The sequence below is a fragment of the Diadema antillarum genome, unplaced genomic scaffold, assembly GCF_040938485.1.
Source record: "Diadema antillarum isolate AM-2024a unplaced genomic scaffold, OU_Dant_1.0 scf00000071, whole genome shotgun sequence".
Classification (NCBI taxonomy): Eukaryota; Metazoa; Echinodermata; class Echinoidea; order Diadematoida; family Diadematidae; genus Diadema; species Diadema antillarum.
The window spans coordinates 9,764,429-9,786,364 of record NW_027270960.1 but is presented as its reverse complement, the minus strand read 5'-3'; the positions used below and the strand labels follow the sequence as shown (position 1 = coordinate 9,786,364).

The 21,936-nt window shown below is 39.3% G+C and overlaps 2 protein-coding genes across 2 annotated transcripts; one reads left to right on the top strand and one right to left on the bottom strand.

The window, feature by feature from the left end:
* Positions 1-3,562: 3,562 nt before the first annotated feature.
* Positions 3,563-6,430, bottom strand: LOC139717067 (large ribosomal subunit protein mL65-like). The gene is made up of 4 exons (XM_071628576.1): positions 5,741-6,430; positions 5,405-5,513; positions 4,421-4,582; positions 3,563-3,831 (listed from the first exon to the last, which is right to left on the bottom strand). Exons 1-4 carry the CDS (start codon positions 6,428-6,430, stop codon positions 3,563-3,565), a joined length of 1,230 nt encoding a protein of 409 aa, XP_071484677.1.
* A 384-nt stretch (positions 6,431-6,814) lies between these two features.
* LOC139717066 (N-acetylgalactosamine kinase-like) lies at positions 6,815-20,622 on the top strand. Its single transcript, XM_071628575.1, has 9 exons — positions 6,815-6,946; positions 8,199-8,287; positions 9,499-9,622; positions 10,225-10,462; positions 14,720-14,818; positions 16,367-16,519; positions 17,102-17,312; positions 19,333-19,540; positions 20,409-20,622. The coding sequence occupies exons 1-9, from the start codon at positions 6,885-6,887 to the stop codon at positions 20,620-20,622; spliced, it is 1,398 nt and encodes a 465-aa protein (XP_071484676.1). The 5' UTR covers positions 6,815-6,884.
* The last annotated feature ends 1,314 nt before the right edge of the window (positions 20,623-21,936 follow it).

Genomic DNA, 21,936 nt, shown 5'->3' with positions numbered 1-21,936 from the left:
CTGAGTGGAACGTTAGGCTACCGTTGAAAGTCAGTTGCCCCAATGGCCATGTTCTTCTCGAATAAACTTTGCGTCATGAAATGTTGTATCCATACTACTAATGAAGCAATCACACCATTGCACTTTTGACATTCTTTTCTTGAATTTTATTTTTAAATGTAACACCGAAACGGGAATGATCGTATGATCCACACATCATCAGCTGGACTATACAATTTCTAAAAGTGAATATAATCTGTTCTCCTTTCTTCAATCACCTGCCGACATTATAAATCCAGGGAGCAGGTTTGAAACTGGAGGGGCCGTCCTTGACCTTGAACAGGCTCTCCATGTTGCCGATGTCTGGGGACACTTCCTCTTCGCTCTTCCTATAACTGATGATCTCTCCTTTTCCTCTCGTGATTTCCTCAGATGTTTACGATCCTCTGCAAACGTGCATGCGAACATGCCTTGGAGCTACATAGCCCAATTTCGGTTCAACTAATGGCTAATGCGTGTAAAGTGGATCCCACTCACATAGTGAAGCATTCCCATGATTACAAGGAACACTGTGAAACGTGGACCATTAAACGCTGAGACGGAAATGACAAACACGATGTATGTACTAGTATACTTGAGTGCATGGTAAACAAGTTCATTCTCACATCTGAACTAGAAAATATGTAATGTCGCAATGGCGACTGATAGCATGAGCATGAGCATGTGTTTGGTCCCTGTATGTATGTTCAAAGCCCTGTTTAACACACCTAACCGTGACAATGTCGCGACTTAACGTCCGGATAACAGCATTCAATGAAACCGCTGGAGAGAGCGAGTAGGGGTATGGCTTTAACAAACACCGAAAACCTTCCAGTATAAGTTTTGATAAAAACCTATAGCCACTCATGCTCGAGGGGGTGTGGTTACAATAATATGATCGGCGAAAGGGTGTCATTCTGTTTGGAATATTGCGCGTGAGCGTTGAGTATATCGAAGGAGTAAACCGCTGGGAGTGCTAATTCTAATAGAATGGTTGTTTGGGTAATGTCGGGGTAATTGCCCTCGCTGGCTAGGGTAGAATTTGGCAAATGTCCGAGCAACATTTTGCGGGAACCGTTTAAATAGGCAGGGTAAAAAAAGATTATCCGGACGCTGCCCGGACAATGTCGCGGAAGCTCTTGTTTGAAAGACTGTTAAAACGGGCTCGTCGAGCTATTGATCAGGAGGTCGTAAGTTCGAATCCTGCTCGAGTAGCTTGTGTATGCAATATATATATATATATATATTTTTTTTTTCTTGCTATGGCTACTACAGTTGTACTCAGACACTGATCAATTCAGTACTTATTTAGGGCTATTTGTCAATTAGTTACAATAAACACAACTTGACGCAAGAATTTCATAAATTTGAGTAAAGACTGAAGTGGCTGATACGGGCAACCTGAGATAAAAAGGCAATGTCTTGCAGTGAGTACAAAATTCATTGTACAGCTGTATGTATATGTATGTATGTATTATGTATGCATGTATGTACATATGTATATCCCGAATGTGTATATAATATGAGTGTACGACTGTATACTGTATTGTATATCATCATTTCATCTCAAGAATTTCCTTGTCAATTGATTGGTTAATTGATAATGATCATTATTTTGTACCATTTTACTACTTCGTTATCATTCATGGAATTGTGGCTTCATTTACAGTGCTCAGAAAGCACTCTCTCGATCTAAGAGTCAGATCTTGCACATTCTCTCTTGTTTCTATGTTCATGAAACATCAAATGATGATGACAAGGATCTTTTTTAGGTGTTATATAAAACAAAAATAAATGTTATCATTTGTGCAATGGACAGAATATTTCATTCCGTGAAAGATGAAATTATTGATCCACTCAACTCGGCAGCGCCTCGTCGAACGGATCATTTCATCTTTCACCTCATGAAATATTCTGTCCATTGCGTATACTCCTAAACATTCATTATTTGTATATACAGTGTACTACACACAAAAGAAAACTGGATCAGAGTGACTTATTGACTCATACATGTATTTCTTTAATGATGGATCACCACTTTGTAACATCACATTTCTGATATACTTGTCCTGGTAATTCTCACAGTCTATTCAAACCCAATTCAGGCAAGGGGGGAACTTCAGTGTCCTTAAAGTCAAATATCGTGATATGCATTTGGAACTCTAATGTGATGACGCACGAAAGGTGCCATGGAAAAGTACAATTGCTAGATTACTAGGTATTTGTACCGTGTCAAAGGAATGATCCCACCGGTTTGAGGTTGCAAACAAAAAGGTATACTGCATTTGAATAATCATTTCAGCACTCCTGCTGAAATGATGAATGATGAATGAAATTGTTGTTATTGTTGTTTAACTGTCAAGGATGTGGGTAAAGTCAAACCAAGACTGATATCACGATAGAATAATCACAGAATCTTGACAGTATTGCTACTAATCTGAGCCAGGTACATTGGACAAGTTGAGTAGGTCTGCAGAGCATGACACGATTGCCACGATGATTGTCACAACTCTAACAGCTGCTACAACTTTGCTTTGTTGGCTCAACAATGCACCGTTGTACACGGTATCTTACAGGGTAGCTGGCATACTTGCGCGAATGTGTGCACATGTGAATGTGTCACTTTCCAAATCCAGATCGGAACTGTGTAACTTTTAGACATATGTAAATTTTGAAGCCCAGTTTATCTGTAAAGCTGTCATGTTGGTGACATAAAGTCCCTACCCTGCCTTGAGCACACATGACACCAGTAGTAAAAGTACAATGTGTATGTACAGTGGAATCATAATTTGTCGTTGCACCACATGGTACTTGTTATTTAGTGTCAGCCAAAAAAACAACATAATAAATACATCTGACTTCAGATCTCTTCACAAAGGTGAAACAAAGCAGATTTTTATATGCATCTTTGCGATCAGTATCCACTTGTGTTCTTCAAGATGATGCGGAAGGACTGAGTGAGTGAAAATAACTGATTCATTACCATAGACCTTGTATTCAAAGTTCATCCTTTGCTTAATATCTTTCCCACTTTTTTTCTCCTCACCACAACTGACAAGAAATCTGGGATTCTTTTTCCAATAGATTATCAAATCTATTCACACCAAAAGCACATACACTGCTTGGTAGAATAAACAGAAGTATGACAAAGTAACTGTAAAAGTGGATATTTTCATGCGACTAATTTTTCGCGCTCTGCCGTTTAAGAAGAGTTTTGCGTGTTTTTAATTCCGTTTTTAATTTGCATGTTATTAATCAACTACTGAAACATATGGCAAGCAAAAATATTTGCTTTTATTTTCGCGCTAGCTTCTGGTAGCGCGAAACGCGCAATAATTTCAACACCGAGAAAATTTCCACTTTTACAGTACCGGTACTTGAATCTGTAGTCTCTGAACAAAATACATTGTACATGTAAATAATCATCCAACTTGTGACTTCTTATTCGGCTTCTGGTGGAAGAGTGTGATGTAAGCACCATAAGTCACTGCTGAATTCATCATACCAAAATGTCCTACGACTGCTGTTAGTACACCATGCCCACTCATGGGGAAGAGGTTGGGTTTGTGAGAAACGCTACAATCAACTTGACCACTTCCTCATTGAAGTCATGGACTTGGTTGTCCTCGACAGAGGAAAAGAGCGGCAGGTCAACGGCCTGCCAGCACACATTGCGGAGGTCGTTGTCCTCCTCCTGTAGGTGGTCCAGTGCTAGGGTGTTCAGCTGGTAGCAGTAGAAGGAGAAGTACGGTCCATTTGTGACAATCGTCTGACAGGTCATAGGTCGCGGGATATCCAAGTAGCAGCAATGCTCTATGATACACATAATATAAAGAGAGAGACAACATTCAGGAATATGAGTGCAGTCACTAGTCTTGTGAACCTCACATTATCAGGAAAGAAAATACATGAACTTTCTTTAATAAGCTTCTTAATCAAATGCAAGCCACTCCAGTTATTATTCTCTGGACAGGCAGTTTTCTTTTGTTACATTGAACTTTTGTTATAACCATCCTTTTCTTTGTATGCAAAAGTATGTGCAGAGTGAAGGGCATGAATAAATCTCAAAATTAAAATTCAGAAAAATAATCTTCAAATAATCAATATTGTATGTCTGATGATGGCCAGTGTCTTCGTCTTCAAAACAGTATGTTAATCTTTTAAATCCAGTTGATTTTTTGCTGAAGAGGATCTGCTAATGTGAAAACCAGTGCACCAAAATCATTAATTCGTTAGAAATTCAAATACAGTGTATTTCTCTTAGTCAAAATAACATGGATCTTAAAATACCACATGAAATAAATTATGAGATAGAAAATTTAATATGTAGTGGATTTGGATCAGATGACTTCAGACTTTAACACAATGTCCTGCCCAGAGCCCCATCAAGTGTTGAACTTACTTTGGTAGAGAGCTAGAGCATTCAGCCATCCAAAGGAAGTGCTGATCCCTTGGCCCATGAGGACTTCTGGCAGCAGACGTCTCTCTTCCATCTTGCTCCGCTTGTAGTCCATCACATACAACTGGGTGTGGGCATTTAAATATCCTCCACCATGCTTGAAGCCTGTGAGGTGAAGGGGGGGGGGGGGGTTCGATTGTATGTTTTGTTCAAAGCATTTCGTCTTTGTCCTTTTTATGTGTGTGTGCTTCCTCTACAGTAGTTGGCAATTAAAGAAAAGACCCCCCAAAACAAACGAACAGACAAACTCACATACACATTTCATGTGATTGAAACCACACGAGTGCACCATCCCACTCATAAGAAAAATGTTAGTTAGTATCTTGCACCGTGAATAAAAATCCTGTTTTATATTCCAATTGTACAAACCAATACAATGTTTGAAGTTTGATGTACATCTAAACTTGATGCAATGAAGATGCAAAGGAATCTTCAAGACAAAGGAAAAAACAACAAAGACAACAAAAAAGGTTGTAGAAAGAAAAACATGAATCTGGAGGGTTTATCAACAAGTCTCTATCACCTCCTCTCATTTTCATTGATAAAATGCATGAAACTTGCAAAATATATTGTACCACCAACAACCGAGTCTTGCTACCTGTACTGAAGGTGACCTATACAAGTGTACCAATTGTAAATCATCACAAAACAAATCTGGGTCACTGGGTGTTTAATACCAGTGTAGAATACTCACTAACAAAAATATCAAATTCTATAAAACAAATTGTGAAAACTGTCCTACACGAAATATGATGGTCTGATATAGTATTTACTACTCCCAATGATTCTGCAGGGTTAACTCTAAGTTCCGACAAATTATGGTGTCTTTTCATTTCTTGCATTCAGTGCTAATGCATTAAAGGTACACATGTACTTGTGCACTGTGGTGCCATATTTCATGCAGAGTGTAGACACAACGTGACTTACCTGGGAAGCATACAGCATTCTCAGACTTTGGGAATACACTGACGACATTGGGATCATATGGCCAGTCTGGTACAGATCCACGACACACATCATCACTCAAGCTAGCAAACTATACAAAATGAATTAGAGAAAATAAAACAAAAATAACCTTTACAACACTAAAACACATTTACTATTACATTTAGCATGGGATGAAAAGGATAAAGAAAAAAAATACTGAATAAAAACACACACATCATAATGATGACCTTCATGAACCATACTATAAACAGAAAATAATTAGATTCAGGTTGCTTTCAGAGTTGTTTTTGTTTCATTCACAACACTGTAATTCACCTCAGTGAGTGGTTCCCGTGTTCTGATGTTAACAAGAGGCTGCCCAAGAAACTGATGGAATTTGTGCGACCCTCTTGCCCAGAATGATCTCATCTCTACATCAAAATCCACGTCTGCATCCTGAAGGTGAGGGTTCGACTGGGCCAGGTACGCAACCATGCTGTCCATTAAAGTCTTGCACATCTGTTCCCCAATGTCCTTTTCTCTGTGAACATCATCCTGTTTGTGTCGATACGTACTTGCCCAGTCATTTAATACAACATTGCGAACATGCTCACTTAGATATTCCGAGTGTTTCTTCACATCCTCACTCTCCAATCGCGTTTTTATCCGATCCGGTAACTCATCCACCACTTCGGTCTTTGTGATATGCTTGAAAAAGTCAATGAAACCATTGTGTAAGCCGTAGGGGTGGATCTTGTAATTCCACGTGTATCGCTTGTTCAGCGCGTAGATCATCTCCGCCGGAGTCTCGGCGTCTCTGGCGGGAGCGGCTGCCCTTCGTAACAGCTCCCCCTTGCTGTCCTTTGGAGGAGGAATTGGCGGGTATTGCGGCTCATCTGATTGAATTGTGATATTCTTCGTAGAATAATACAACTTATTCGCATGGTATCGGAGAGAGATTCCACGAAATTTGCCAATTCTAAAAGTGCACGAGGCAGCAGACGTGACGCTCATGGATAACGCCATTTTTGAATTTACTCCCGAATCAAATCAACAATATTCACCAATATACAATTGATAAATATTTTGCAATATCAAACATCTACGTTAATATATTTATTATTTTGATTTTATTTTTTGATAGTTTTTATAACATTAATTTGTATTCAAAATCTTCTTTTTTCAGATTATATCAATAAGTGTGAAAGAGCCATCAATTGTCACCTGATAGTTTCCCCTTTCACGTACACTAAAATGTAGGTGTCTATGTGGCAACATACGAGGTTTTTCTAGCGAGCGAGAGCGCTGGACTTTGCGGGCAGCCGATCCCTAGCAGCTGGCCAGCCGAGCCGAGCAGGAAGGGGGCGTGTACTAGATATCCGTATACCGTAATTACGTGAAAGACCAAGCGACAGCAGACATACTACACCTCACCTGCATGTAATTGTTCTTGAGATATTGACCTGTGTTTTGTCGAAAGATGGAAGCCAGTGACCACTGTCCACCTATTTTATGTCAGGTCCCTTCATCTCAAGTTGACAGGTAATTTACTTGCACATCGTTATGTCATTTACATCGTAAATTTACTGTAGTTTGTGCAATTGTGTCACTGATCTGATCGACTATCGTCATATCGACATGGACATGGCGGGCGCGGGTGTCCGCGTAGTTGACTTTGGAACGTTGGAATTCAATTGCATTTTGCTGGGCAATCCTGGGTTTTTAGACGGGGGCTAAATAGGCTAACAACCCTTTCCTCGACTTCAAGTTAAAAGTAAAACCTTTCGGCTTTTTGTGCCATTTTTATTTCAAGTACAAACTAGATCCCTCTACATGTAGGCCTAGGCTTAAACTTGATGAATCAACCATCACTCCTATCACTCCTAGCTCCTTGAACCCCCGTTCCCCTAAATTCATGACTGTCTTTTTATACCACTTGTACTTGTATGACTTTATGTACTGGTATTTTGTGTACACAAAACTCTACAGACAAAATGTTTACTCTCTGTATGATCTGCAAAAGCAAGAAACTACCTATCATCAGTTTATAGAATGGGATTGTCTTCTGATTCCCTCGGATTGGGAGAAGAATGGCTTGCCAGAAGATTAACCCTGCCCTGGGCCTGGTGTCTAGACCCTATACTACTGCCGTAATTTACTGCACTTCTGTTCTGATACTGGTAACATCATGAGTATAAAAAAAGAAGAATTATTCGGGGAAGAATCCATTTATCAATGAGCAGGAAATTCTACAAAGCCAGTGCCTCAGAGTCAGTGATACCTCAGTATATGAATTGTTTCTGACAATTAAATAGACTCTTATTCTTAATCATGTTTTGATTGAGATGCTGATAATCAAATGTTTTGAAAATTATAAATTTTCAGCACTGTCATTCTTTGTTTATAAATCTAATTTTATTTCCGTTCTTTTTTTTTCCCTCCCAAATAATGCAGGACTTTAAAGGAATCTCCTTTGCCGAAATAAACCAAACATCACTGTAATTTTATGTAATTTTTTCATCTTGCAACTGTTTAAATAGCAATGGAAAGTTGAGATGACTTGAAATGATCACCAAGAGAGTTGGTCAAGGTACAGCTATAGAATAGAACTATGAATTATACAGCGGTATAAAGAAGTTCATACATTTATGCGGTTTCATCATGATCATCTACCTAGCATTCATCTTGATCCCTTTGCTTTGCTGGGATCATCAAGATTACAAAATAAGCCTCTCCTTTATGATGTGTTATTCTTCTTTCTCCTATGTTTCTCTCTGTTTTCCTTCACTTTCAGGTTTCGAAATTTGTCCAAGCAGTATGAGACAAAGTATCAGAGTGCGCCAACATTTTTTGCCAGGGCTTCTGGAAGAGTCAACTTGATAGGTATCCAGTACTTGCTTAGAAGCCTTTTGTGTGCTTTGAGTATGAGTGCTCAGTGGCAGATCCAGGAATTCCGTAAAGAGGGGGTGCCTTTACAAACTTAAAGGGAGGGGGGCTCACTTGCCCCCCTTTTTTCTTGTTATTTCTTTTGTTTTAGCAAAGGGGGGGGGGGGGCACACGCTCAGTGCACTCCCCCCTGGATCCACCACTGGTGCCGATTGGCATTGAAAACCCCAAAGTTTTGTACATCCTGTCCAAACTCCCTGGCACAGAGCTGGTTGAGAGAATTCTGAATTACATAATGATTTTATGTTGGTTTAAAAAGGCCTTGTTTGTCTGTGGAATAATGTGTATACATGTGTGTCATTTTGTAAAGTTTTGTGTGTGTGTGTGTGTGTGTGTGTGTGTGAAGGAGGGAGTCAAAGGCTTTACTTATAATGCATTTTCTGTGTCTGTACACCTAATAGCCATGGTGCTACCCAAATTGGGTAGGTGATGGAGAAGATTACAGTACGTAGCTTCTACAGTGACGTAGGACACTGTCATATTATTGCTGGCAGATTTCTGACTATTTAAACTTATCAATCAATTACACAACATACATTTTGGGAAAGGTGTGTGTAGTATGCCTACAATATACTTGAAAACTTGATGAAATATTTAGAAAAGACATTGTTTAAATGACCACAGTAGCCCGACAGTATTTTCATTTTATGCATGTCTGAGTGCCACTAAAGAGCATGTCAGTGTTAAAGGATCAATCAGATGAGGGGAGGAATACTGTATGTAAAGTGAATAGTAAAGTAGTACTGAAAGCAAATGACTGAAATATAAAGTAGAGATTGGGAATTGAGGGTTGTTTTCTCAAAACCTGTTTCATTGACTTATTATTACAAGGACATTAGTGTGGTCATATTTTATAAATCTTTTTCAGCCTAAATCTGTTTGATGCCAGAATTTAAGTTTTGTCTGGTAAACATGTGATTAGAACATTAGATTATTGTGTGTACTAGGGGTTTAAGCGTATCATTGCACAATTGCCAGTTTATATCAATGTGCAAAACAACAGCTTCCCTCTGTTTGTTTTCCCTAGTCAATGGTCCTGGTGTGGAATGATTTAGTAAACTGTTCTGCTGTACAACCCTTCATCTCATGTTAACTATGCTACCCTTCATACAATGTTAACTGTTCTACCCTTCACTCCATTTTGTCAGGTGAACATATAGACTACTGTGGCTACTCAGTACTGCCCATGGCAATAGACCAAGACATCGTGATGGCCGTAGGAGTTAACGAGGATGGTCAGCTGCGTCTTTCCAACACAAATCCATCTTTTGCGTAAGTCGAACAAAAATTATGCCTATATTATATGTATCAGGATAGCATTGGACTTGATATGTACAACATGGTATGATGAATTGGTTTGCTTTATGAACAGATGAAAAATGTTCTCAACAACTTGGTTATTTTTTTGTAAAATCAACTATGAAAGTCTTGTTGAAAATACTGCTTTAAAAGTTTCTTTGTTTATGATGCAGTTCAACAAGTCATGCAATCACATCAGATATAAAACAGGGTCTGTTTAATATGGTGCAAAACAACAATAATGTAGTCACATTTGCCAGCAAAACCCCAGAAAGGGTATAGATGAAAGGTCAAATGTATATCTGGCATCATAATTGCCTATTTTATGTGCATATAATCTTTTGAAAAATTTTACCAATATGGTACCTCAAAATTAATAGTACACTGATATGCATAGTAAATGTGGAACCACTTTGAGGAATTTGTTCAGACTTGATCGTGTGGAAATTATGTGACTACTGTATCAGGCACTTATTTCTGAGATCATTTGGCAAAATGTGGTGAGTGAATAGGGCCATTTTCAATTTCAGAACAAAGTGCATTAATTCCTCTGTTCTCTATCGTTATACCTGAAGGGATTTTTCCACTGATGTGACATCCTTCAACATTGACCAGTCCAAGCCACAATGGCACAACTATATCCTGTGTGGGGTGCGAGGGGTCACTGAGCGTGCCAGCATCGCTGCACCGACTGGTCTGAATGCGGTAGTGGACGGGTGTGTGCCCAAAAGTGCAGGTCTGTCCAGTTCTAGTGCTCTCGTGTGCTGCGCGGGTCTGGCCACTATGCACGCAAATAATCTCTCCCTTCCAAAAGTGAGTGTGTTACAAGTGTTTGTGTTGTCTTCTTAATTTGCTTTGTTTACCTTCCCCCCCCCCCAAGTATTCTGTTGTTAATGCAGGTGATCTATTCTTGATGTTAGTGCTCATAGTGACAGAGACGATGAAAGGGCCTATGTACAATTGAATCACAACCACATAAGTTTATGACAATTAAATTTCTAAGGGTTTTTTTAGTCCACCATATATGTGACATGATACCTAGCTGGCTTGCAGAACCAGCAAAAGACTATGTATGCTCAGTTCCATTCCAGTGGATGAGTTGTAAGCATATTACACTTGTCATGAGTGGTCAAAGGTTAAGATTTTCCTGCTAGATTTGCATGTAGATCATGCCATCCTTGAAGCTACACGTGTATGAAAGATGGGTTTTGCATTGTATGAAACAATTCAATGTTCTTAGTTCCCACTGTTCCCACTGCAAAGTTGACAGAACTGCTAATTAAGTTGATGTTTTTACCAACACCAAAAGACTTATTCAAATTCATGAAATTCTTCTGACGAGATGTTTTTCATTGCAAGTGATTGACTTATGTCGATGTCGGGCAATTTGTCAATCAGTTGCAACCAAAAGACTTTCTTCACACAATTTTCTGTTGTTGCTGTTTTTGTTTGTTTGTTTGTTTGTTTGTTGTTGTTGTTGTTGTTGTTGTTTTTTGGGGGGGAGGGGGTATACTAATGTGGTGCTAGGGCATGTCACAAGTGGCCCTCCCGGTAAGGTCATTCAAAGTATTATTGCTTGAATAAGTATGTCTCGTATTTATTGTACATTGTACATGTACACGTAGTCATACATGCCCATTTTCCTGTTCATGAAATACCCTGTGTGTTGACATGTCCTTGTATGTGTGTAACCTGTATGTGTGTTTCAGTTTTCAATGAGTTCATCCCTAGACTTGTGGTAGACATCTAAATCATACTAGTAGTTATCATTAAGGTGAACAATCTGAAAAGTCAAAGAGGCAACTTTTATGATTCCTGTTATACATGTACTCTCTGTGAACTTCTGAGAGATAGGATGTCCACCTCTGCAACCTGTCCACTGTAGGCCTATAATCAGTGAAAGTGGAGTAGGTCAGCCCTTTGGGAATGCCAAACACTTGGCCAGACCAGCCTAATGAATTAACTGACCACTGACAGTTGTTTGTGAGTGGACGGCTGCCACCTCGGGGCATGGCAGCTTGGGAGAGACCTTTAGATCCACAGTTTAGTAAGTTTAATGTCAACAAATTTCCATGTCTGAAGAAAGCCCACTCATGCCCTTTAGTACACAAAGGCTGTGATTTGGGGGGGGGGGGGGGTGGAATAGAGCTAAGAGTTTATTTGTCAGCACATGTACTGTAAAGGTGGGAACTTTTGCTCTGTTGCTTTTGCATGCTTGGTTATGTAAGATGAATGTGCATGTTGTAGAGTTCAGTATTTAGTATCAACATATTGGCAAGAATAGTATTCGCACATATGTTACACAACAACTTCTTTTTTTGTTATGGCATATTTCCAAACTGCATAGAAACTGATAAAGGGGCTCTGAACTTAGTATGACTGTCAACACCTCCTTATAACTTTAAATCAACATGTATGGCTAAACCTAATTACCTATTGTTATTTATTCTTCTTGAATTAAATGTTTTGGCATGTTCACAAAAAAAAAAAAATAAAGTGTTGTTTTTTTTTATTCTAATGTATGCCTGTATGAATATACTGAAAATGGCAATCATAGGCATCATAAACAAATGAAAATGAAAATTTTAAGAATAAGGGTTCACTTAAGATTCATTTCAATGCAGTTCATAATCCTCATAGTTTAAGGAGATGCACATAAAAAAAAAATAGCTCACTGTAAAATGATTTCAGCACAGATATTGGTGTGTGATTCAACATAAATAATATATAGAATGAGAATTGTGTCATTATGTTATTCGCATTTGTATCTTGTAAAAAGGCAAACACATTATGGATTTCACCAGTATATTTATAAAAACCATACACTTTACTCACAGTAAAACCAGAATTGTTTGCATCATTTTGATTTTGTGAATTTTGCAAGAGCCAAGATTTGTAAAAATAAGATGCACACTAAAACTCTTGTCTAGATGCAATATGCATTAAATGCCAGGGGCAATTCACAAAAATTTTATGCCGAGAATATTTGTGGTTTTACAGTGTGTGTGTGTATCATTCCCAGGCACCCTGCCATTATCAAGAACATTCACTTGGCGATATATATAGCAAAACAAACAGAAAATTTGCATGTATGCACATGTTTGTGTATGTATGATGTCCAAACACAGAACACATGGACCTCGGCATGATCTCCTTAGTATGAGTTTGGAGCAGTTTTGTAGTACTTAGGATCCATACCTTTCTATTTAGGTTTTTTTTTCCTCTCTTTTTTTTCTCATTTCTGTTATTTTTTATGTTTTGACCGATTCTGTGCAATCAAAATTCATAGTGTGCATTCAAGTCAGTTCAGGCATGCTAGACAGTCCTGGGGGGCTAACACAATCACTCTTGTCTGGGGGCCAGTTTTTACAGTAAGCAATCCCATTAATTACCTAGGGTGGCTGCCAGGAGTGAACCTCATCAAGTAAGGACGAACACTAAAGCACAGTGAGCCCCAGGCATATATCTTCTCTCCCTCTCTCTCTCTCTCTTTTGTTTTGTTGTTTCGTGTGTGTGTGTGTGTGTGTGTGTGTGTGTGTGTGTGTGTGTGTGTATGTGTTTGTATGTGTTTGTGTGTGTCGTTTTTAATGACAGAGAGTGGTAGGATTTCTTTGTCTGCAACAGCAGCACTGTCCTCCACTACTGTCCAGAGATGGTGGGGAAATTGTCTTTTTCTTCCCTAGTGCCACTGTCTTTATTTTCTTTCTCTTCTCCATCAGTTTCTCTGTCTGTCTAGGAAACCACTCCAGAAATCCACGATCATCAACAGATCTCTTACGAGAATTAAAACAAAAATAATTATAATTATAACATGTGGGATTTGACGTATATGAAGTCTGCAGTACAGACTGTGGCACAAACTTGTTTTCACTTAAAGGTGGCTGGCAAATAATTTGTACGTTGTAATAATCTACATGAAACAATCCAGAGAATGTTACACAGTGCAGTTGTACCAATATTCAAGCATGTAATATTGTAGGTTGAAAGGGTATGTGTAGTTTCATTATGCCCCCACGTGAAGGACATCAGAAACACTAGTGACTACTGATAAGTTGTCACTCTTTCCTATATCTGTCATATCCATTTTGTTCACAGGCTAAATATATACATTTTGTTTGTAAGTTCAGCAAGCTTGAAACAATCTGCTAAACACAGTGTGATGGAGTTATTCACTGAAGAGTGAGGACAGAATGGAAGGAGGCCGAATAATCATGAATTTCACATCTTAACCCGTTGAGGACAGTTTGATTTTGCTACAACACGCGTTTTCCATAAACACCTGGCCAAGTATACTCGGGACTCATCCTCAACGGGTTAAAAGAGATGTAATTGATAATACCATTGTATGTTAGTGGAAAAATGAGCAAATTAAGAAAATGGGATATTTTTTGCTCATTTTTCCACTAATCATTCTCTGTATTCATTTCTGGTCAGTTTTTTTCTGTTTGCATTTGATAATATGTTATCAAATATGATATAGATATCTTGTAATGTGGAACAAAAAATTTGCTTGTTCAAATGTCAAACTTAAAATATTTCACTTTTTATTTCGTTGAAGGTGTGCCACTGTGAATTATCCATGTCACATAAGTGTGCAATTGGATGATGTCCCTTGTGTACTGTAAAGAGAATCAAAGAGAACATACATAGCAGTGCATAGTGGGAAAATCAATAAAACTAAATAAAGACATTAACATGATATGCTGAGGCATGGTCATGTGACTCTAAATCTATCTTGACATATTCAATAAGTAGGAAATTAAATGACTGATTACTTGTTAGAATGCTTTTCAGAGCCCATGACTTCATATAATAATATTCCTCTGATTTCGCTTTATCTTTCACTCATCTGTTGCGTACATACAGCTTGAATACCTTTGTGGTGTGCAGTTTGCCATTACCCTTTGCTTTTTGGAAACTGGGTTTGCCATTCTTGGCTTCTACAGAGATCTGTGATATTATTTCAGAGATTATACAGGTTTAGAAATGGATTGTGGATACAGTCTGTTTGGTTCAGCTTTCTGAATTAAAATGGTTATTTTTGTCTGTCTTTGTTCCTTCTAACTTCAGACTGAGCTGGCAGACATCTGCATGCGGTGTGAGCACTACATTGGGACCCAGGGTGGAGGTATGGACCAGTCTATCTGTTTCCTTGCCAAAGCTGGGACGGTAAGCATGTGGAGCCTTCATTCCATGTCTGTATGTCTGCCTCTGACTCTGTTTCTGTCTGTCTGTATACATCTATATCTCTTTCCCATCATTTGTTATCTATCTATTTATCACTGTACAGTTCTGTTCCTTCTTTCTCTCTCTCTCTCTCTTTTCTTTGTAATCATTTGTTTTTCTCTGACCATTTATATGTACATTACCATAAGTGGTTGTGAGTTTGGGAGTTGAGTGCCTAAACAATACAAAATTTTTTTTTTTTTAATTCCCCGTGTAGGCATTTAACAACTATGAAATATAAATGGAAATGGAATATCAACCTTTAAAACACCAAATGTGACCCTGCATCACAAAACCAATAAAAAGTCGCCAGACATGGATTTTTAAAGATTCTGAAAGAGCAGACTCTAAGCTTAACAATGATGTATAGCTCATTTGAAATGGACTCTCCTAAAATATTGGAAAGAAAGCAAACACTCTGGAAAAGTGTGAACCGAGAAAAAAGGCTCTGAAGTACAGGACCTATCTGTCTATTCAAGCACTTTAAATAATCTTTATACAAATGGTGCTAGCTGCGCGATGAATGGAACAAAAAACAGGATGTAAACCACTAGAGCAACAACCATGAAGGGATTATCAGATTAAGTTGAAATTGAGCATGCTCTATTAACTCATTCTGTCCATGATTAATGCCAACTATCCAAGCAGTAGCCATATCCCTTCAAAAGTTATCAGACTTGAAAGTGAAGAGTGTGCAAATGATTTATCAAGAAATGAAAAGGGACCTCTAAGACATACCTTATCTCACTACTTCACAAAAAAGGGTTGCAGAAAAACTGTTGAAAATGCACTTTCCCAATCCATTTATGATCCCAAACTTAAGAATAATGTAGAATAAGGGTAGCGAAGAGAAGCTCTTTCAGACAATATGAAAAACTTAATATTGACGTGGTTGACCCATTTCACCTTTTTTGAGTCCTCACTTAAGATCAAGGGGTGTGACTTTTTGTTCTTTTTGTGGTGCATGGACACAACTACTGAATTGCTTGTGAATAGATGCAAGATATGATTAGGTTTGTCTTCATGATAGAATGCTGATTTTGCATTGGCCACTTGCAACAATGGTGGAAATCTTTCTGAGCAAAAGTAGAAGTTCATCTTAACATTTTGTTACTTCAAAAAAAAAAAGTATTTTAACCATTGTTTTATATGATTGAAAAATACCATTATCATCATTACCACCATCAACGATAACATCCCAATTATCATCAAATTATATCATAATCATTTTTTCACTTTTAATATTGTTTCCTTTCATGCAATTGTTGTTATTTCATCATCAAAATCCTTGATTGCAAATGAGTGACAAATTTCACACCCGAATATCTATGCCCATGATTTTTGTCATGGCTGTTACTCTAAACACTGAATAACTGGTGTTTTAATGTCGATAAAGGGTAAATTGTCAGTCAATTGCGATCAAAACAGCTTGATGCAAGAATCATCAATTTAAATCAGAGTCCTTCTGTGCTCATTCCTTTCCTTTACCAGGCCAAGCACATTGAATTTAACCCTATCCGTGCTGAGGATGTCCATCTACCAGAGGGTGTTGCATTCGTCATCGCCAACAGCTGTGTAGAGATGCAGAAAGCTGCCACGTCCCACTATAACATCCGGGTTGTTGAGTGCAGACTGGCAACAAGGGTAAGATGCTTCTCTCTTTTCCTCCTCCTCCTCATACTTTTTCTCTCTCCTTGGAGTATTCTTCTATATCCTTTGCTTCTTCTTCTCTTCATTTTGTGCCATCTTAAATCTTGCGCATTCTATAGTTTGTCTTGAACAATTGCCCTGCAAAATGTCCTTGTTTATGAGAGGGTTTTATATGAGCTGTTTATAGTGAGATTCCACTGTTTAAGAAACTCTTGTCATACTGAGTAATTTTTCTGGCGTCAACCTTCCAAGATTGCATACTCGGATACATATAGCAGACCACCCAACCATTCTGAATTTGGAGGAAAGAAACTGAATTTTGACCATTCCAGGCCCATGTTTCAACAGGAGTTTCCTATTTTTCTTGATAATTTTACGACACCCTCCTATGAGAACTGCTCTTTCTTTCATACTTTTGAGCTGAAGTATCCATATTTTTTAGTTAGAACAGGTTGGGAGGTCTGATGTAGCAACATTTTGATGCAAACAGAGTGGTTTCATTGATCCCAAGTTTTTCGTAAATTTTGTAACTGTGGCCGTAGAATATGAGTTTGCTTTTTCTCTCTCTGACGCCAGGTGCTTGCCAAAGCCAAGGGGCTGGATTGGAGGTCCATGAAGCGCCTGGTGGACATCCAGAAGGCACTCAACCTCTCCCTCTCGGACATGGAGGCGCTGGTGTCCAGTGTCCTGCACACTGACCCTTACAGCAAGGAAGAGGTGTGCTCTGTCCTGGGGGTCACAGAGGAAGAACTAGCCAGGGACAGCCTCAGCGCCAACACCCTTCATGGTGAGTTTTGACCAACAGAGACAGTGGTCATCTCATGATAAAAGAAACGAGACTCTGAGACAGGGGAACCTTGTTATAACGAAGACCTGAAAACCAGCTTTGAGGACAATTGCCTCAGTATATTAGGCTCCTCAGTATATTAGGCTCCTCAGTATATAAGAGTACAAGAACAAAGAAATACAGTCAAACCAGTCTACAGCAGGCATCCAAGTGAGAAAAAAGTAGTGACCGTTACGGACAGGTAGCCACTATGGTACGTGTAGATTTGACTGTACAGTGCACTCCCCTTTATGAGGAGCACATGTATAACAAAATTCTGGTTGCAATGAAGTAGAAATGTGACCCGCGACAACGGTTTCAGGCAAAAGTCGCAAGAGCAAATTCCCTCCTAGGCGGGGTACAAAGATTTTGACCATTATTTTTGTCGATTTAGGTTTTTTGCAGAAATCAAATCTTTGATACGTTTTCTACATCTACACTAAATTTCATAGCATAAGACTAAGTTTTCCTATCGAAAATGGAATTTTAAGCACCCTATGTTGGATCGCACTTGTCACTTTCGAGCTTCTTTCGAACGCCGCGCCAATATCCTCAGCGTTGCTACGGCGCAGGGTCTCGCATGCGATTGGCTGGTGCGTCGCATACATTTACATAATTTGGCTTTCGGAGACACCAGTTGCAGCGTTTGGGGAATGCTTTGTCCACGCGTGCACGATTACGTGCTCCATTGTTCTTGCTATAGTGGTTTATATACGCTCGCTCTGTATCGCTTCTATCCAAACTACTATACATAGTATTCTGCCGCAATATTCGACAACGGAAGTGAAACAAAAATCATGTAGCATGACATAATCGTGTGAAAAGAAAACTAAATATTCTCAAATTTCGTCTACTTGTTGTACATGTAGTAAAAATTATGACAGCAGACTAGCTGATTTAATGGAAGGTACTAGTAGATGACAGGAAAGGAGCGGCCACACTACATGCAACAAATTCTATTCAAATACTACACGTCAGGATCGCACCAAACTGACGAGTCATGTTTGTTTGTTTGTTTCAATTTGATTAGCACCACCGAACAAAGAAACATAATATGCATGTCTTGTAAAAGCAAAACAAACAGGAAGCGTGACCCTTGCCAGCACTAGCAACTCTGCCTTCAAAATGTACCACAATGAAAGCGCGATTTGTAAATGTGTGGATTCGCCACCGCTCCTGTTACATGCACACGGCCATGGCATGTGGATGCCATTGCGTAATGCGTGCACCATACACATGTACATTGTACATGTACACCATACAATTTTGTACGTGCAATATCGTATTCGCCATCTTGAAAGACGTACTGGTAAACAAACCCGAGCGACATGCATTGTTTTTCGGCTCCATACGCTGAGCTCCGAGGAAGGTGCCCGGGAAATTTGACTCTCTCAGTGAGCCAATCAGAAGACGATGTGGTTGCTAGAGGCGGAGCTTAACATCGATTGGCACCATCGTACGGATGGGTGATTCTCTCCTCGCATCGCCGCTCGGACATTGTCTTTGAGAAAGAGGTGAATCTTCAAAGCCTGTTTTCTCGCAATTTTGTCAGGCTAACAACTTAAAAAGTGCATTTTATTTCTCTTTCTATGCCCACTTATGGTGCCGAAGAATACAAGTGTTTTATATCAATGTAAAGCTTAGGAAATGGGCAATGAGATTCAGTCAAAAAATGAATTTTCAAAATTCCCGACTTTTGCCTGAAACCGTTGTCGCCGGTCACAAATTCAGTCCCAAACGTTATCCACTCTATAAATGAAATTCAAATAATGAATGAAAGCATCCTCTGCATTTTTCTATTATTTGCTTCAAATTGCAAGGCCACTTCATGTCCCCTGTAGATGAAGTGGTGCATACACATGATATTGGTTATAGATACGTAAGGTTTGAATATGAATCAAGAGATTAATATCTCTATAGAAAAAAAAAAATGTATGATTTGAGTAATGGCTCTCCATCCAACATCCAATTCATCACCCAGTCCAATCCTTCAAGCTTCACGACCGCGCCATGCACGTCTTCAGCGAGGCCAACAGAGTCCTGAAATTCAAGGCCCTGTGTGGCCAGCCTGATGCTGGGGCCGACACAGCTGCCTCCCTGGGTAGACTGATGGACGAAAGCCATGCCAGCTGCCGGGATCTCTACCAGTGCAGTTGTCCAGAACTGGATGAACTCACCCAAGTGTGCAAGTGAGATTGCTATGCAGGCTTCAGATCAGACCTCCACTAAATCCTTTTAGCCTCTTCTCCAGTCTTTTGGTATTGTGGTGGTTTTCTTTTCTTTTCTTTTTTTTTTTTTTTTTCTTCTTCTTCTTCTTCTTCTTCTTCTTCTTCTTCTCCTCCTTCTATTTGTATTGAAAGTGTTACTATATGCAATATACACTGCCTGTGAATATTTTCTGAATGTCAACACAACATTCCTGCAAATATTCAACAATTAAGACAATACAGGATATGAAACTTCAGCCCATTGAAGACTAGCCTCGAGTATACTCGGGCAGGTGTCTGTAGGAAATGTATGTTATAGTAAAATCAGCCCCATCCTCTGTGGGTTGATAAACAGAGAAAGTGATTTTTGGCAGCAGTGAACTATTTAGAACCAGTATCTGATCTTCTCTTTGGTTCTCGTTTTTTATTGTGTTCTGGTGTATTACTAGCTAGGATGGGTCAAAAGCAGCTAACGCATATTCAGCAGCACTTTAAACTCATTTGCAGTCTGTCTTTTCATTTCCCTCAACAGTTCACTTATATCCACATACACCTCCATATTGATACTTTTATTGCTCTTTTTTTTTTTAACATTGACAAAATTTTGTTTGGGCATTTTGTTTTTCGTTTGTGTGAACTTATCTCAAATTACAAAGTACTTGCTTTTCCTGTCTACACATAACAGTGCAGGATGTATTGCCACACACAAAAAAGTTTCGTTCCTTTTTTTTTCCATAGCAGCCCAATTCTGTCATAGGTTGGAATATTCCACTGTAACTTTGAATAAATATTCCTATTATCTATCTATATCATGTATATCTTGATTTTTTGTTTTGTTTTTTCCGCTCAGGAAAGCTGGAGCTCTGGGATCCAGACTGACAGGTGCTGGGTGGGCTGGGTGCACCGTTTCCATGGTACCCGCTGATGCTGTGCAAGCATTCCTCCGACAGGTAGAGGAGGAGTTCTATGGAAAGACAGCTGAGAGGATGGCCAGAGTCAAGGAGAGCCTGTTTGCTACCCAGCCGGGCCAAGGGGCCGTCATCTACAGCGGGCTCACCTTGTGAAAATAAATCCATCTTAGAGGCCCGGTAGCATGGGGAAGCAGTGAGTGAGAAGCCTGGCCCAGTTCGGATATAGTTGAGAATCCCTGTAATGAGTTGGGTACAGCTTTATCACTGATCTCTGCATAAGTACATACAGCAGGGCTCGACACTAACGGTGGCCCGGTGGCCCGGGGCCACCAAAAATGAAAGTCGGGCCACCAAATTTAAAAAAAGGGCAAATTTGGTGGCCCGCCTCGGGCCACCAAAATTCTTTGAAAATTATGTCAATAAATTCGTAACTTTTTGCGCCGGAAATTAGCAGTTAAATTTGTTTAAAGGATGGATGAAAAGGACTGAATGAGTGCCGGAGAGTGAGTGTTGCAATTTTGTTGAATTTTATTTATGAGTAGATATGTCCAACTTCTAATTCTTACTATCATAAAACTTAAATATTTGATTCATTAAAACAAAGGACTTTTAATGTTTTTTATTGTTTTTTTCGGGACACCAAATTTTTCTCTCGGGCCACCAAAAATTTGAAATTTAGGATTTTGGTGGCCCCATCAGGCCACCAAACAAAAAAGTTAGTGTCGAGCCATGCATACAGTATGTGCATAAAGTATACACATAGTCCAAGAATGTCAACTGGAGTCGACCATTACTGATGTGAATTAGCTTCAATGCATATACAGTAAACCTCGGATAAGTCGACGTCGAGTGAGTCGAAAATCACTTAACTCGAAGCAAAATAAAAAGTCCAGATTTTTCCCTATGTATTTTCTCTAAGAAATATTTGGATAAGCCGAAGTACGAGAGTCGAATTTCGGCTGTGTCGAAGTAAAACAGTCAGTCCCTTTTGTACAAAATACACATAGTTTACATCACTTGAGCCGAAGAAGATTTGTCTGGCATTCTCATTACATTTAGAGGAGAACAAAAAAAATCGGCATGTCGCAGAACCCTGTCCCTGGCCTGCTGCAGGTAAGCATGCACACTCACCGTACCGCTCTGCACGCATGTCGAATACATACACATGTATACATGTATACACACAGCACATCGATCGATCCATATACAATGTACTTTATCCATACACACAGCACATCCATACTTTATCCATGTCAGGCCAGAACTCCTTGGTCAGCCAATCGCTGCTTTGATATTTTAGTGACAGGCCAAGTGGGCGGAGCTTTGTTTGTGCGTGCACGGCTGGCTGTATAGTTTTGTTCAATGGAGGTAGGATGGGCCTGGGAGAGTGTTTGTCTCAGGGTAGGTTGACAGAGATGGCTACCTATGTTGCACCATAGACATAGCACATGCACATTGCCACATTAG